Consider the following 16,960-nt stretch of genomic DNA (forward strand, 5'->3'; position numbering starts at 1 on the left):
CTTAAAAAAATGAAAATCCAACTAAAAAGATTCACTCTCTTTCGGTAATCCAACAATTATATGTATTTATAAATTTTTTTTTACCGAAATCAATTTTATTTTCATAATTTCAGTCAAAAAATAAAAAAGGGCATTTTCGGTATAAAAAAAATAAAATTTACTATTTTTACCGTTTTGATAAAAAAATTAATTCCGAAAACGGTAAATTTACCGTTTTCGGAATTAATTGCTACAGTGTACCGTTTTGGTAAATATTCGAAATGTTGTTCATGTTTTGATAAATCTGCCAAAAAAAAAAAATATAGTCGCGCGTCCACGTGTGAGAGTTAATACTAATTTTCCTATTTTATAACATTATAATAGTGGGTATGGTTTGGTGTGACAAACTTCATAAATTTTGTTTTATGAATCTCATAGTAAAATGCCACGTGTCATATTCATGCCAACTGATCCAACAAATGTTTGAATTCTCACTATATCGACTTGGTGAATAGGTCCATGGAGTGGGTTCACAATTAAACTATCGATCGCATCCAATGGTTAGAAACCATTAACCAGTTCAATTTGATTGGGTAGATCAACTACGCAGTGGGTAAAACAATGCACCACGTGGCCTTCTCGGAGTGGATCTCACATAAAAACTTTGACGGGTTTGACTTCATCAAATATATTTTCCAAAATCCAATGTATCATCTCTTGATCCTTAAAATCTTTTATAATCAGCATTAATGAAAATCATTTAAGAATTAAATATGTGGGAAGAGATTTTTAGCAAAAATAAAAATTAAGTTTCTAATTAAGGAGGACCCACGCAAGCACACAAGGAAAGATGTCTTAGTCTCTAATATGGTGTAAAACTTCAATTTATATAAGCAAAGCTTAGGCTACACAGTACTAGAAGAAGAGACGCCTAGAAAACTGTAAGTCTCTGTTTATCTTTTTTTTCTTCTTGTAATTCTTATTTACTTATTTAATATTTTATACCTTTTGAGCAATCTTAATCAAATTGATGCATGTTTATATTTAATTTACCAATTTTTTGGGATCGGCTAAATGAACATTATTCGTCTATTTCAGTTTACCTTTCTTTTGATTGGTGAAATTATTTTTAACAAGACTTGTAAACTCAATGATGGATGGTTGAGAAACAACTCAGGTCTATGGAATCATTGACTAAGTTAAATATCACATTCAAACAATTATCTATTCCATTTTGTCCAAAATCAAAATTAGAAAATTTTGTTTTTAACAGTGGAATGGAGGAGGAAGATTCATTTAATTGACCTCAAATTTACCAACCCCCTCCTCTGTCACAAAAAAAGAAAAAAAAAAACTTGAAATCATCAAAAAGTCTGAGAAAATCTAGACTTGAGACTCTAATGTTTTACTGACACATTTAACCTAGACTTAAAAAGTTTAAAATTAACTCTATCATTATTATTTAAAATTACCGAGGTATGGTGAAAGATATTTTCTAAAAAAACATCATTTTTTTTTATTTAGATAATTGCTATTGCCTCACCAATTTTTACTAATGCCACACTACCTATATGCAATTCCTTGGTGATTTATATAGGAATTGGTGTGGCTATAGTAGCCCTCTTTTTTTATCGGTCTGTTGGGAACTTACTAAATAGTTGTTATTTGATTTTTCCACTTCTCTCTCCAACTTCCGTTTCGAGTATTTTGACTTTTCAGAGAAAGTCAACGTCCTAATTCTTTAATACGAAAGAGATCACCACTGGGCCTACTCATAATTTTTTATTTATTTATTTATGTATCCATGAAAATTAGTTGGAAAAAAATATTTGTGGAAAGTATAATTTGTAGGTCTCTGCAATTTTGGAAAAAAATATTCTTCTCAAACCAAAACCCAAAAGCTATTCTCTCAACTACCCCCAAAACTATGAAGTTTATTTTTTTTTTATACATTTTAAATATGGGAAAATACTTTATGAGAAAATTCCTTTCCCTCATAACATTTTCAATTATGTACACCAAGGCCTAAGTTCTTTTTCTCTTACTTTCAAACCCATTTTGGGTTGGAAAGTTAAAGGATCCTACATGCAAAACCGCCTAAAAAGCAAAGAAAATGTTGAATCCTCAAATGAGTTCGACACCTTTTCATCTGGATTTGCTTACTAGTCAAGTGCTCTCCTCAACCCCACAATCTTACTCTGCATATTTTTGCATAATAACGAACTTAGGTTTCTTTTTATCTGAAACAGTTTTTGCTCTAATAGGTTCTTTTCTGGATTGAAAAAAATGGTGGGTCTGATGGTAATTCTTCTCTCTGGATTGAAGTAAATAATGGGTTTCTTTTTTCACCTTCAGCTTCATTTACTTGAACCAAGACAACTACAGCCAAATTTCATTGGATTGGGACCTTAAATTGTGATTAAACATTTATAGAACTATTTGGCAAGTAGTGGCACTTTAATGTTCTCTTTATTTTACACTAAACCAAATTTTTTTTTTCTTCAAAATTCCGAGGTCTATGAAGAACATCCATATTAATATTTGCTCACTTGGTATTTTATGATGTTCTACATTACATTGGAAGTATAAAAGAATGATCACACACGAGCATAATTTAAAGTTTTGTACCATTTCATAATGTTCCCACCGAGACATATCGGCTCAATTTTTCAGGTTTGTCTTGTTTGGGGTGGTCTCATTTATTCTCCTAGATGAGAGACATTGCTGCGAGACGAGATGTTAAACCTTACTTGGCAAAATATCAAATGTGTTAATCAGTTGTGATAACACCTTTGCTTTTGTATTTGATTATTATCTTGGTTAATTGAACGTATTTTTGCAGGCAGAATTTTGCCCGATCACATAATGGGTAATGGTCCCAGCCATGGTAGACCCTCAGAAGAGCATGTAGTGGTAACTTCAGTTTCTTTTATATCTCTTATTTTATTTTTATTTTTATTTTTATTTTTATATCTCTTGCATTACTCTTTCTTCTGTCACATTAATTTTTTTGATAGAAAATATATGATTTGGTGTCTAACAAGTATATATTTCTGTTTGACTTTGGGTCATTGTTCCATGGTCTCCTTATAGAGCCTTTTGTTAGTTGGTGTTATAGTGCAATTTTTTTTTCAACTTTCCTTAAGCATGCCATTCCTCTGTGAACTTCAATTTTTTTTTTTTTTTCTGAGAATTCTAATGTAGGAAACATCATTCGATGTTGAGGATGACGACATAAATCGTGCTATTGAGCTCTCCCTTGCAGAATCACGAAGAAAAGGGAAAAATGTCATCGGTGAGTAATAATCATTATAAGACATTGGTCATTATGGGAAATTCTTTTAAATTAATAATCACAGTTTTTCCCAAGTGAATGGTAGAATAATGCATTTTATTGTGTTTGTCGTGGTGCTTTCTTGGTGAATCCAGAGTTTCCACTATAGGTTTAAGTCCATTGTATACTAGAATTTGCTTTAATGCTTCATAGGATGCTAAATTATAAAGCCCTGGTATCAAGATATTGGATAGGAGGATATCCATGTCAATGTCATGGGTTAATATGTACGTACCCTAGAAACCCAATCCATGGGAACCGATCCTAGCCTTGCTTCTGTCTTTCATATCCATCCAAAAGTTACCCACTCATACTTCCTGGTCTTCTTGTAGGAAGTCTTTTTTCTTGTTGTTTTCTTGATCAAACTAGATAAAGCATGATGGGACAACAATCCGATTATTTGATGGATATGTCATCATCGTCGAAGCCTTAGCCCAAAGACTTAAGGGTAAGCTTAACAAATCATGTTCATTCAATTCTGTCAGGAACCACATCGTTATTGAAAGTGGGTTCATATCCACTTTCACTATGAAGGTGCCAACTTAGCTGAGTTGGTTAGGCATATGGAGAGATGATCCCACAACATAGGTTCAAAACTCGTTGAACCAATATTCACGCTGACTGCAAAAAAAAAAAATCCAAATTCACTACCTCTGTTTTGGGATGCTCACTATTGGATAGAGATACCAACATCAGTTCATTTTTCATCATTTATGCCTTGATACAAATATTAGTGTCTCTAACATGTATCCTATTTGTGCATTCAAATATATCTAGAAACATCCCTTTTGTTGAGTCAGTTTTTTAAATTATATGAACTTATCTTATTGTTTTAAAGAAATAAAAATGCATTTTCATTCTTCTTGTTTTCACCATTTTTTTATTTTTGTTTTGTTTTCTAAGATGAAAGTTCTAGTTTGGATGAAGATGAACAACTTGCCATAGCTACACAAGAAAGCTTGAACATTTTGGATGAAGATGAAGATGACCAACTTGGCATAGAACAGGAAAGCTTGGACATTGAATTTTCTCCTCATTATCAAAGAGGAACTATTAGTAATCTTTTAGCATTCTCCCGTAGGAATCCCAATCGTACAAGATGTGCTGTTTGTATGAGACCTGTAAGTGTCTATCCCGATCAAGTTAATATTCTCTTGAGTATCTTTATAATGGAAGTTAGTTCTGTTTTATTTGCACTTATTAATGCCAAATATTTATAACTAATGTGCTTCTTAGCCATAAGATTTATCTCCTTTTTGAATTTGGGATTAGTATCACTTACTATTTTGTTGCTTTCTTCCTTCACATATTTCATACTCATTGTCAACTTTTGCATTTATTTTTACTTTGTGTATTTCTCACAGATTCCATCAAAACCTCGTAATGCTAGTCGTTATATGTTGGATGGTTTTTGGAATCAGCAGTTCTGCACCAAACATCTTCGTGATGGTACCCCTCGATGCTGTAGTTGTCAAAGAATGGAGGTTAGGCTTACAATATGTACATATTTCCAAAACATTCAAAAACACTAATGTGTCCATGTTTATTAAGAAATCTAAAACAATGTTGATACTTTTCTTCATTATTTGCAGCCAAGAAACGATGAATACCTTTCCCTTGATGATGGTCGGAAGCTTTGTCTACAATGTCTAAACACTGCGATCATGGATACCAATGAATGCCAACCTCTCTTCCATGAGATACTACATTTTTATGAAGGTTTGAATATGAGAATCACTCAGGAAATTCCCATGCTCTTGGTCCAGAGACATACACTAAACGAGGCCATGGACGTCGAAAAGATTGTAAGGCAGATATATCCAACCCACCAAATTTTAGATTTAGAACAAAAAATGTGTTTAATTTTTTTATTTATTTAAACTTTACTTGGTCCTTCATTGATTCTTATCTTATTTCCTTTGTCCGTTTTAGGCTTCTCATAACTTGCCTGAGGTTAGAGGGCTCTGCTTGGCAGAGGAACAAATTGTCCGCAGTGTAAGGATTCTTTAGCATCAATTCTCTTGAAATATATATATTTTTAAATAGAAAAAAGCAATGGCTTTATTTTTATTGTCCAATGAAATCTTTGTAAAAGACTATATGAGATTTTATACTATTAGCAAAAATGCCATTGATCAATGACAATGTTATTATTGCTTTTTGTACCACTATACAAGCATATATGTATGTGCCATGTATGTAACTTGTTTAAGGGTTACAAGAGAGTGAAATTGAACGTGAAAACTAGGGATTCTAGGATGATCATCTCATCTCATCCATGGATGTAAGCACAGTCAGACCAGATTAAATTTGTTGTGTTATATACATTTTCTTTTATTTTATTGCTTTTGTGATTTGATCTCCTTTTTGGTGCTTACTACCAGATTTCAAGGAGGCCAAGGATTGGTGGGAACCGAATCAGTGGCTTGGAAACCAGACCAAATAGGTTGGTCCGTCGTTGTGAGGTGACTGCCATTCTTGTTATATATGGCCTCCCTAGGTATTATTTTTATTCTGCATTTTGATTCACATATTTAGTTCGTATGGTTCAAGTCCTTGGGTAAATATTTCGACTTATGAGCTACAAATTTTCTCTTAATGCAGACCAATAACTGGGTCAATCCTAGCTCACGAGTTGATGCACGCATATATGCGACTTAATGGTACTCCCTTGCCACGTTAGAACAATTTTTTTAAATGTGCATATGTATTTTGTTTCTTTGTCGTTGGTTGCATAAAATTTTGTTATGGTTGTTCGACAGGTTTCCGCAATATTCCTCTTCCCATCGAAGAAGGTATCTGTAATGTTTTAGCTCACATGTGGTTGGAAGCGGAGACAATGTCAGGATCAAGTCGTCGTGGTAGATCATACAAGGGAAAGCGATCAGAGTTCGATAAACAGATTGGACATTTTTCCAAACTCATGATTGAAAAAGATCCTTCTCGAGTCTATGGTGACGGTTTCAGAGCAGCTTATGAAGCTGTGTCTAACAACGGCCTCAGGAGCGTCCTTGACCATGTACGGACCACTGGACAATTACCAGATTGAGTCCATCTTCGTCATCCATTCCTTGATGATGAACACTCCCTCCCCCATATCGTATTATCAAATGTTCAAATGATCAAATTCTGGTTACTCCTATTAATTATTTGAAGTATCATTGGGATTTTCCAATAATCTACCGATAATAATAAATAGAAAAATAGTTTGTCGTGGAAAATTTTCTTGACATTTATCAAAATCTGTAATGGTAGGATTTTCTAAAATTCATCATTTTCCCTCTTCTCTCATGCTAAATAGTATTTCATCTCATTTCTCCATTAGACGCACTCAACTATCTCTTTTCTCATCATTGGTGATGATCATTGTTGCAATTTCATCGAATTACTTTCTCCCACTTGAATTCGTTAAACCCATTTTCATTTCTTATCATCAGGTGGTAAGCATTAATGTAATTCATCGAATTAAACTATCTAATCAATTTGCGATGTTGGTTCTAACAAACAATAAATATGATAAATTCATTAAGCATGTATATATCCTAATCTAAGATACCACTATTATAATTAAAAGAACCTTTCATCTTTACATAACTATAGCTTTGCATCTAGAATTATGATTCTGTTATTCTCTCATTTAATATTTTCTAAAATCTGCTTGTTTTTCTTTTGTGATGTCTCACATCTCTTTCATTTTAAATCTATAGTCCCTCTCTTTAAATCTAGAAAACACATTTAACTTTCTTATTTCTCAACATTGGTGATGGGTATTATTCTACTTTCATATTTAATCATTTTCTCCCACTTTGAATATCTTAAATCCATTCAAATCTCTCATTTCTCATAATCAGAGTACTAATATAGTTTTATTGAGTCAGACCCTAGTAATAAAAAATCAGCCACATTACTAGAATCAATTTGGCCAGTTGACCCAAAAGAAAGTACCACATGGCGTACAGAAAGACAAAGGAGCTAGATAGCTACCTAGTTTTCACAAGTACAGAACCCAAACTCAAGTTGGAAAACAGGGTGGGGGAGGATTTTTTGCATTATTAAAGGATTAAAAATAATATGATTAGGTAGGATTTTTATAAAGTATGTGATTAATTAACTTGTGAAACAAATTAAAGTTTGTTTTTTATTTATTTATTTATAAAACCCATGCAACATGGCCCATTACATTACATTCTAAAGATAAAGACACAGGTAGAAGCAAAATATGGTCGGATGTGTTCTTTATTTTGGAGTAAAAATCATTTTTCCAACAATGTTTTCGAAAGTCCAAGGCAAGCTTTTTGTCCAAAAATTAATTTCTCCATTATTTTTTTTTTTGTTAAAAATATATTTTTTCCATGGATGAGAATTGAGAAACATATGTTATTATCACACCAATTTTTATAAAATAACCCAATCAATGAAATTAATTGGGTCTTCATATAAGAGTCATTCAATCACAATAATTTTTGTTCATTTAAAAGAACAAAACATGGATGTTCCCTTTAAAATGTATTTTATTTTATTATTTTTATAATATTTTGAATTTCATTACAATTATATTCAAAGTTATTCAATTTTTTTTATAATTAAAATAGTATTTATGTCTTTATCTTGGATATTATATCCTAATTTCATTAAGAGAAGAACAACATAAGAAATAAAACTTTGCTGTGGTAATATCAGATCCCAATTTTTTTTAATATTCAAGTGGTAGGTTGTTAAAGTCTCAAATAATGAATAAAACAAAGGAAATTTTCTTTGGGCTAATAGGTTAAAATAAAGAAATTAGAAGGTGAGAATAATACAAAATCTCTGATGCAACTGGATTTTCTTAATATATGCATATTGACATCTAGACAAAGTGGAATGAAGGAACAAGATTCGTTCAGTCGCCTCTAAATCCTCGATATAAGACTTTGACGATGATGATGCTTTAATACATAAAAAATTATGTATATAGCTATGTACATCACATTCACTATAAGGCATCTCTAGCAAGGAGAAGGGAATATAAAAGAATCATTCAACCTAAACAAAGACAAGAGGCCCTCAGATTTTTATTAAAACAGAAGGGTTATTTTATTAAGATAGAAAGCTCCACCCCAACAATGCTGATTGGCTTTCTAATATAATTTTAACTGTAAAATTAAAACAACTCCCTCTTAACAGATTACAACTTTACAAACCAACCAAAACCCACTTCAATGGCAATCCTTCTCTACTTCCAAGCTCTCTCTTCCTTCCTTCTTTTCTTCAACACACCATGTATCATTGCTCAAACACCACCCACCAACATCACAGATTTCTCATGCTCATCGGACTCACCCCGCTCTTGTGACACATACGTTGTGTATCGTGCCCAATCTCCTGATCTTTTAGACCTTGGACTAATATCCGATCTTTTTGGGGTCAGTCGTTTATCGATAATGAAATCTAGTAACTTGAATTCAGAAGAAGTTCAACTTATTCCTGACCAGCTCTTACTAATACCAATTTCATGTGGTTGCACTGGGAACAGATTTTTCGCCAATATCACGTATCAAATCAAGAAAGATGACAATTTTTACTTGGTTTCGACCCACAAATTTGAGAACCTCACCAATTATCATGTTGTGGAAGATCTGAACCCGACGTTGAATCCAATATTGTTGCAAATTGGTGTTGAAGTCATCTTTCCTGTTTTCTGTAAGTGCCCGACAAAAACCCAATTGGACAAGGGCCTTAAATTTCTTATTTCCTACGTATGGCAACCGAGCGACGATGTCTCACAAGTGAGCTCTACACTTAATGTATCACCTTTAGATGTTGTAGCAGAAAATAATTATATGAACTTCAGTGCTGCCGTCGATCTTCCAGTGTTGATTCCAGCACCCGAATTACCAATCCTGACTCAACCCTCTTATGCGCCGCCTCCACTTAAAAAGAAATCTGAATCTCATCGGATCTTCACCATTGTTTTCTGCTCCGGAGCTGCTGTCTTGGGTTTGATTTTCGGGTGTTTGTTGATCTTCATCTACCATAAATGTTACAAAAGAAAGAATACAGATCCCGAGATTTCAGTGTTGGAGAAGATGGATCTGATTCAATTGATGAAAAAGGGTTCTAAAGAGGATGTTTCAAGTCCTAGATCGATACAAGATAAACTATTGCCTGGCGTTTCAGGCTGCTTAGGCAAGCCGGTCATGTATGAAATGAAAGTCATAATGGAAGCAACCATGAATCTCAACGAACACTATAGGATCGGTGGATCGGTTTATAGGGCTAACATTAAGGGCGATGTTTTTGCCATAAAGAAGGCCAAAGAAGACGTTACAGAAGAGTTACGGATACTACAGAAAGTTAACCACGCAAACCTAGTGAGGCTGATTGGCATTTCGATTGACACAGATGGGGGTTGTTTTTTGGTTTATGAATTTGCAGAAAATGGGTCACTCGATAAGTGGTTGCATCCAACATCATCATCATTATCACCGTCTTCGAGCTCAGTAACTTTTCTCACTTGGCGTCAAAGATTGAACATCGCGTTAGATGTAGCCAATGGTCTACAATACATGCATGATCACGCTCAACCAAGTATCGTTCACATGGATATAAGAACAAGTAATATTCTTCTCAATTCTAAGTTCAAGGCGAAGATAGCAAATTTTTCAATGGCTAGAACCGCTACAAACTCTGTCATGCCCAAAGCTGATGTTTTCGCATTTGGGGTTCTTTTATTAGAGTTGCTTTCAGGAAAGAAAGCCATGGAAACCAAAGAAGGTGGTGAGATAGTGATGCTTTGGAAGGAAATGAGAGTCATATTGGAAGTTGAAGAGAAGAGAGAAGAAAGGCTGAAGACATGGATGGACCCAAACCTGGAAAATTTTTATTCGATTGAAGGTGCACTGAGTTTGGCGGCTATGGCAAAAGCGTGCACTTGGGAGAAATCAAATGCAAGGCCAAGCTTGGCAGAGATTGTTTTTAATCTTTCTGTTCTTACTCAGTCATCAGAGTCATTAGAAAGGTCTTGGACACATGGTTTAGACGCTGAGGAAAGTATCCAGATTATTAGTCCAGTCACGGCACGATAGATAAATGTGCTCAATTAGAGATCTCATTTATGTATTTCTAAGTAAATGAAATATGAAGAATGTGTTATATCAGAACCAATACATAGCTCAAGTTTACATTCTTTATAGATTTTCATAAAACATATTTATATCGACTATGCTTTTTTTTTGGTTGGTGGGGTTAGTGGTTAACAGTTAGCATATTAGTATAAGGTGTTTGAACCTAAGACCTTGGGAACAACATCCACAAGGTCTTACCACTTAGTTAAGTGGTGCTGCTTTATTTACATCAACTATGCTTATAGGCCCTAATTCAGTTTGATCTTCCAGCCTTGCTTGACCTCAATCTACTACTTTTATATCTTTACATAGCTCAAGAATCTGTTGTTGAGCAAATGCAATCTTCCCATGGTTTTGCTCAAATGGGAACCAATATTCACTCCAAAATCAGTCTTGTTCTCAATAAAAAAATCACTTTTTTCTCAAACAAAGGACTCTATTCTGTATTAAGGGCAAAAATGGAAGAAAAAGCAAATATTGACTTTGCCAAGTCTAAGAGAGTGAATCAAATAAGGAATCTCTAGACCCCATTAATATTTTGTTACGATCTAATATACACCATATAAAAGCCCGTGCAATGAGCAATCAAGCCAAATTTCAGTTGGAAAAGAGAACATGAATGATTGGAGAGTAGAATACTTAAATAATTTTTTTTTGTAGGTACAACAGAATAAACAAGTTAGGCAGGAGATACAAACATACCCACTCCCATCTACCCAAGAAATCCTCACAAAAAAAAAAAAACCTAAAATCTTTCAGAATTTTACACAAAAGAATAAAAAATTCATGGAGGACAAGCACACATTGCTGAGCCCACCTTCTCAAAGATCTGTCAATTTTCTCTCCTTGTAGATTGCCCAGGAACATATAAAGTCAAGAGAGCCAAGGTATCTGTGTCACCATTGATTTATGATGCACAAAGCAGGGTAGATTGAACACGATTGTAGTTTTAATTAATGAAAAATGGTGATGCAACATAAACTAAGGTGGATTTCGTATATATAAAATCACCAATGTGTGCCAAAATGCACATGAATGACACCCTTTCTTTCCCAACACATAACACATGACATTTAAACCATATAGAAAGGCTTGAAACTTCACTTATGTATTTAAATATATATTTACCAATTGTCCTACACATGAAACATAACATATGAGCATTTAGCAACTCAAAATTTACAAAAAGCTGGTAAATGAGCTCCCACTATAACTAAAACCGCCAAGTTAACTAACAAGGGAAACTCTTGTCAAAATCCTTCCTTACCAAGATCCCTTCCATAGATATGATATGGCAAAGATGCACAGAAATGATATACCAATGCAGTAACAAAGATCGCGCCCACAATTACTTGAATCTTCAATTCCTCGAATCCAGTCTATGAGAAGTAAAACTCCAATTATGAGACATAAAATGCCACCCAAAATGCTGTCATGTAGTTTGCGAGCCACCCAGCTAGGCATGATGACGAACAAGAGAAAGCGTGACACTGAAAATATAGTTCTCATAAATAATTATAAAATCGGGAAAAAAGTATCTCAATTGTCTCAAAATAGTAAAAAAAATTAGATTAATTCAAACCTGGGAATTCCCGGGGAAATAAGAGGTGTGCCACAACTGCAAAGAAGGCAACCCAACATCCAAACTCTCCTCTGCAATACAGCATTGGTGATTTTAGCTATAAGATGGAAGGACTAAGCATTGAAACGATGGAGAAAAAATGGAGAAAATATACACCTTACAATGTTGAACAGCACCGTTGGAAGACTTGATAAGAGATAAGTTACTAAAAGGGTAGTTTGTGTGGGGGATGGCCGTGCCAATCGATTCAATATCAACAGAAATCTGGCACAGCAAAACAGAAACAATATCTATCATTATAATAAAGGGACCATGAAGATTCAAGCCACTTAGGTACACAAAGCATAGATAAAATATCCATGAAGTCCCCAACCCAGTTAAGTACCTAGAATTAGAAATGAAGAAATACATTGAGGTAGACACATCCTCACCAAAAATCAGCCCATTCCGAAACTTCTAAGCCCAGTTTATAAGTTGAAGAATCGTGGACCGTCCATTTTTTGTAAACCAGTTTTGATGGGGTTAGAAGTTTCAGAAGGGGATGATCTTTTGTGAGGATGATCTCACCATAGATATCATCCTGACAAAAAATCAGCCTATTCCTAAACTTCTAACGTTTTATCCAACATATTTTTTCCTATATGGGTTAGAAGTTTCGGAATGGGCTGATTTTTAGTGAGGATGATCTCTATGGTTAGAAGTTCATCCTCACAAAAAACCAACCCATTCCAAAACTTCTAACCCCAGTTTACAAGTTGAAGAATTGTGGACTGTCCATTTTTTAAACCACTTTTGATGGGGTTAGAAGTTTCAGAATGGACCAATTTTTTGTGAGGATGATCTCCTCACCACAAAGATCATCCTCACAAAAAATCAGCCCATTCCAATACTTCTAACCCATATAAGACAAAACATGTTGGATCTAGATCTTGCCCCCATATATGTATATATTGGTTATTCCTAAAAAATTCCTCTAAAGTGGTAGTCACCAAAGTCTCCGGCTTATTGTAGAAAATGCGATTAAATCATGACTTTTCCCCTTCCTGATTTAATAACAACTTTTTTAGTAATACGTGACTTTTACGAACTTCACGATTAAATCACAAATAATGCGAAAATAAGGAGGATGCAAATGAGAATGACATTGATTTTATGTTTTTGATCTTTTAAAGAATCCTAATTTGGACTTATAATTGTCATCTTTTTTTAAATATATTTTGAATAGTATAAACCTTGAATAAGTTGTGAATCTATGGTTACTTGTTGTGGATGCATAAATGATATATGGGAATTGGTAATTTATCATTCTAGTTTAATATGGAAACTAATGATATAATATAGGAACTCCTACTACTAGGAACAATTACATAACATAGCCCAAACCTAGCTCAATTTTTCCCGACTTTTTCCGATGTTTCCCGATTTGACCGAATTTTTCCATTGCCAACTTATTCCCAAACCCCAACTTGGTGAATATACTAGTCCTAGGGTCATACATAAAATGGTTGCTAAAATAGTGTTGCTTGAGAGTTAGTGAGGGATTAGGGAACTAAGTTACACTTGCTATACATGTGCGAGCCTCAAAGGTTTGGTGAGTTGCCATTTTTGATAGGGTGGTGCAACCCTCCACTAGGCTAGTTTCCATGATAGGAATGTATTCTATGAGTTTACACTTTAGGGACGCCACATCTCTTACCCCATGCAACCATCATTTAAGCTAAGCATGGAGAGGGCGAAGACGTTTTACCTCACATGGTTTTACTACCGAAAGACATACTTATCTTGATAGATGACAATAGCTCAATCTAGGTATGCTGTTTAATTTTATTTGTTATTTAACGTTTGGAAACAAACATATTCAAGAAAATGGAGAAGTAGCTCCAATAGGTGATAAATTAAGAGAATGTCAACTAGGATGGTTTGTGAATGTTCAACGGAGGCCAATTCCATGAGAGGGCCCACTCCCAGAACCATTTTTTTATGATAATGTAATAAACGAATGAAAACTCCTTATAATATAGGCATGTATCATTTAACATGAACCAACTCAACTTATTCAAACAAGGAATTGTTCATAATGGGATACATTGAAAAGAAACCATCCCACTAATAGCACAAAACAATTTAAATCTACCAATGTACAAAGGATATCTCAAGTTTGCAAATAGGAACACTTAAAGTAGCTGCAACGAGTATTAGTAATGAGATAGATGATGTGTGCTGAACATTGACAATTTCATGGTAAAGCAAACTACGGAATAATTACTAAAACATGAGAGCACAATATCTTCCCTCGAATTCACGAATAAAAGGCCATGGTTTAAAACCCAATTTTCCGGATCTGATCACCAACCACCTAGTCCAGTTTGACTCAGCTGATCCAGCCCAACTAGAATGAGTCAAATTAACTGGCTCAAAAGAGAGCAAAACATTTTTTAATATATGGGTCAGAAGTTTCGGAATGAGCTGATTTTTTTTGTGATGGTCAGGACATCATCCTAACCATATTGATGAGTCAAATTGACTGGCTCATATATTGAAAAATGTTAGGCACAATGGCTCTCTTAGGGCCTCGGAACGCTTCCATATATATATATATATATATGGGGGGCGTTCAATGGCCAACTTTTTAGCAAACTTTTTGGCAAAACATTTTTCAAAACATGAGTTAGAGGTTTTGGAATGGGCTGATTTTTTGTGAGGATGATCTCTATGGTGAGGAGATCATCATCACCAAAAATCAGCCCATTCCAAAACTTCTAACCCCATCAAAAACAGTTTACAAAAAATGGACGGTCCACGATTTTTCAACTGGTAAACATGGGTTAGAAGTTTTGGAATGGGCTGATTTTTGGTGAGGATGATCTACTCACCGTAGAGATCATCCTCACCAAAAATCAGCCCATTCCAAAACCTCTAACCCATGTTTTAAAAAATGTTTTGCCAAAAAGTTTGCTAAAAAGTTTGTCCTTGAACGCTACCCTATATATATATATACAGACACACACACACACACACACATATAGTTAAAGTTTTTTTTTTTTTTCCTTATGATCTCAATTAATAGATGCGGCAATATAAAAAAATTGTCCTTTCATGTTGACCAAAAATATTTATAATCTCAATAATAATAATAATAATAATAATGGAAACCGATTCAGACCCAACGACTGATTCAGTCGAGTTCTCAAGGACCAGCTGAATTTTTTTACCCCAAAAAACTAGGACGAATCGACCCACATTTTGGACAATTCAATAAGTAACCCGACTCATAGTGGGAGAATCCCAGGGTGGCCTCCGAGTCAATTCATTTCATGGAACAGGATTAAAGACACCCTGAGAACATTGAAGAACAACAGCCACATCCATGATTCATGAATACATGTTGGATCAAATTTAAAGAAGTAATCGGATGTTATCTACTATTTGGTTTTATTAGGGTTTTAAAAATTCACAATTGACCCAGGCCAACATTCTGTTCTAATAATCGAATCAAATCCAACCAAAGCTTTAAAAAAAATAATAATAATAGAAAGTTAGAAACCCTAAAACAAAGAAATGGGGAACCAACTAAAGATGGACTAACATGGCAAATACGGTTCCACCCCATTGAAACCAGGTGTGAGTTGTGTGAGCTGAAGATGATAATGGAGTCTCTGAGTCTGAGGAGATTGTTAATAATAAGCTTGAAACCAGATTTTCCATCTCAGCCTCTCCTCTCCACCAGTTGAGATCTCCACTCCTCCAGCCCTAAAATTACTCCTCCAATAATCACATCTTGGATTCTTGATTGATTGTTTCTTTTAACATAATAAAGGTAAAGGTCTCATCTCTGATCTCTCACGAGTCAATCCCATAGCTTTAAATTCAACGGATCAAATCAATTTAAAATTTAGTTTTTTATACTAGAGGGTGGCATGTGAAAGTGCATATGTATCCAAAGGGTTTATCCGTAATTTAAAATATTGATGAAACGGCTTATGAATGTTACACAGTAACAAAAATTACACCCAAATGTTTATACCCAATGCTTTGACATAATTCTATGTTGTCACCCTAATGTTTTAACAATTGCACTTACCTCCCTTATAATTATCTAATAAACTCACCTAACCCACGTTCTGTCAACCAAACAATTAAAAAATGAATGAACCTTTCAATAATTTTTGGTAGATACATACCGAATATTTTCAAAAAGATTCGATAATAAAATATCATATGTTTTTACATGGGATCCAAGAAATTGTTCGATATGTAACTAACGATCTAAGAACAATAAATTCGATAGAAACATATTGAAAAAAAAAAAAAAATCATTATCTTAAGATAGGTACATACCGAACAATTCTTTACATAGGGGGTCCCATGTACAATCAAATGCGTTCGGTATGTGCCTACAGAAATAGTGCTAATGGGTTTAGTCCTAATTCACCAAACATATTGGGAACTTTGATAAAAAAAAAATTTCTGATGCAAACGATAAAGATAAAATTAATTTTTAACATGATTCACTTACAAAATAATTAAAAACAATTTCAAGAACAAAAGATGATGGAAGTAAATGATAAAAACTCACTTCAACTAAATGAAAATAAGTGGTAAAAAATCAGATTTTAGTGAATAATATCCTCTTCAAATGGATCAAAATGTGATCTTTTGATAAGTCTTTGAAGAAAAATCGTTCAGTTATGTGGATTTGATTGAACTTTGATAGGATTTTTTGGTAGGGATGTTTAAGTAAGGTTTAATATGCTTCAAATTGGAAGGAGTGAAAAATTGCGTTTGTTCGTTGAGTATTAGGTGGGTGTATGCAATAAAATATAATAAAATAAAAAAGTGTATTTACATACTTACATATGATTGACATTTAACCTTTTAGCGGATGTGACGAGCAAAAAATGGGTATCAATAGCGCCACAACATTAAAAAATGATTATTTATATTTTATAAAGATTATTT

At 34.0% G+C, this 16,960-nt stretch overlaps 3 protein-coding genes across 4 annotated transcripts; 2 read left to right on the forward strand and 1 right to left on the reverse strand.

Annotated features, from left to right (window-relative positions):
• Positions 1–2,685: 2,685 nt before the first annotated feature.
• LOC147403542 (protein DA1-related 1-like) lies at positions 2,686–6,524 on the forward strand. The gene is made up of 9 exons (XM_086437665.1): positions 2,686–2,892; positions 3,184–3,274; positions 4,217–4,434; positions 4,678–4,797; positions 4,906–5,118; positions 5,246–5,308; positions 5,698–5,813; positions 5,918–5,976; positions 6,076–6,524. Exons 1-9 carry the CDS (start codon positions 2,845–2,847, stop codon positions 6,360–6,362), a joined length of 1,215 nt encoding a protein of 404 aa, XP_086293791.1. The 5' UTR covers positions 2,686–2,844; the 3' UTR covers positions 6,363–6,524.
• Positions 6,525–8,462: 1,938 nt separating this feature from the next.
• LOC147403543 (serine/threonine receptor-like kinase NFP) lies at positions 8,463–10,534 on the forward strand. Its single transcript, XM_086439144.1, has one exon. The coding sequence runs from the start codon at positions 8,515–8,517 to the stop codon at positions 10,378–10,380; it is 1,866 nt and encodes a 621-aa protein (XP_086295270.1). The 5' UTR covers positions 8,463–8,514; the 3' UTR covers positions 10,381–10,534.
• Positions 10,535–11,491: 957 nt separating this feature from the next.
• Positions 11,492–15,873, reverse strand: LOC147403544 (cold-regulated 413 plasma membrane protein 4-like). 2 transcript variants are annotated; one of them, XM_086439146.1, is made up of 4 exons: positions 15,588–15,873; positions 12,163–12,265; positions 12,002–12,072; positions 11,492–11,909 (listed from the first exon to the last, which is right to left on the reverse strand). In XM_086439146.1, the coding sequence occupies exons 1-4, from the start codon at positions 15,704–15,706 to the stop codon at positions 11,876–11,878; spliced, it is 327 nt and encodes a 108-aa protein (XP_086295272.1). In that variant the 5' UTR covers positions 15,707–15,873; the 3' UTR covers positions 11,492–11,875. The 2 variants fall into 2 exon arrangements, with proteins under 2 accessions (XP_086295272.1, XP_086295271.1); XM_086439145.1 differs by having other exon boundaries at positions 12,158–12,265; positions 15,588–15,870.
• Positions 15,874–16,960: the final 1,087 nt, after the last annotated feature.

This window comes from Akebia trifoliata, chromosome 4, assembly GCF_017979445.1.
Source record: "Akebia trifoliata isolate Shusen 1 chromosome 4, ASM1797944v1, whole genome shotgun sequence".
Taxonomy (NCBI): domain Eukaryota; kingdom Viridiplantae; phylum Streptophyta; class Magnoliopsida; order Ranunculales; family Lardizabalaceae; genus Akebia; species Akebia trifoliata.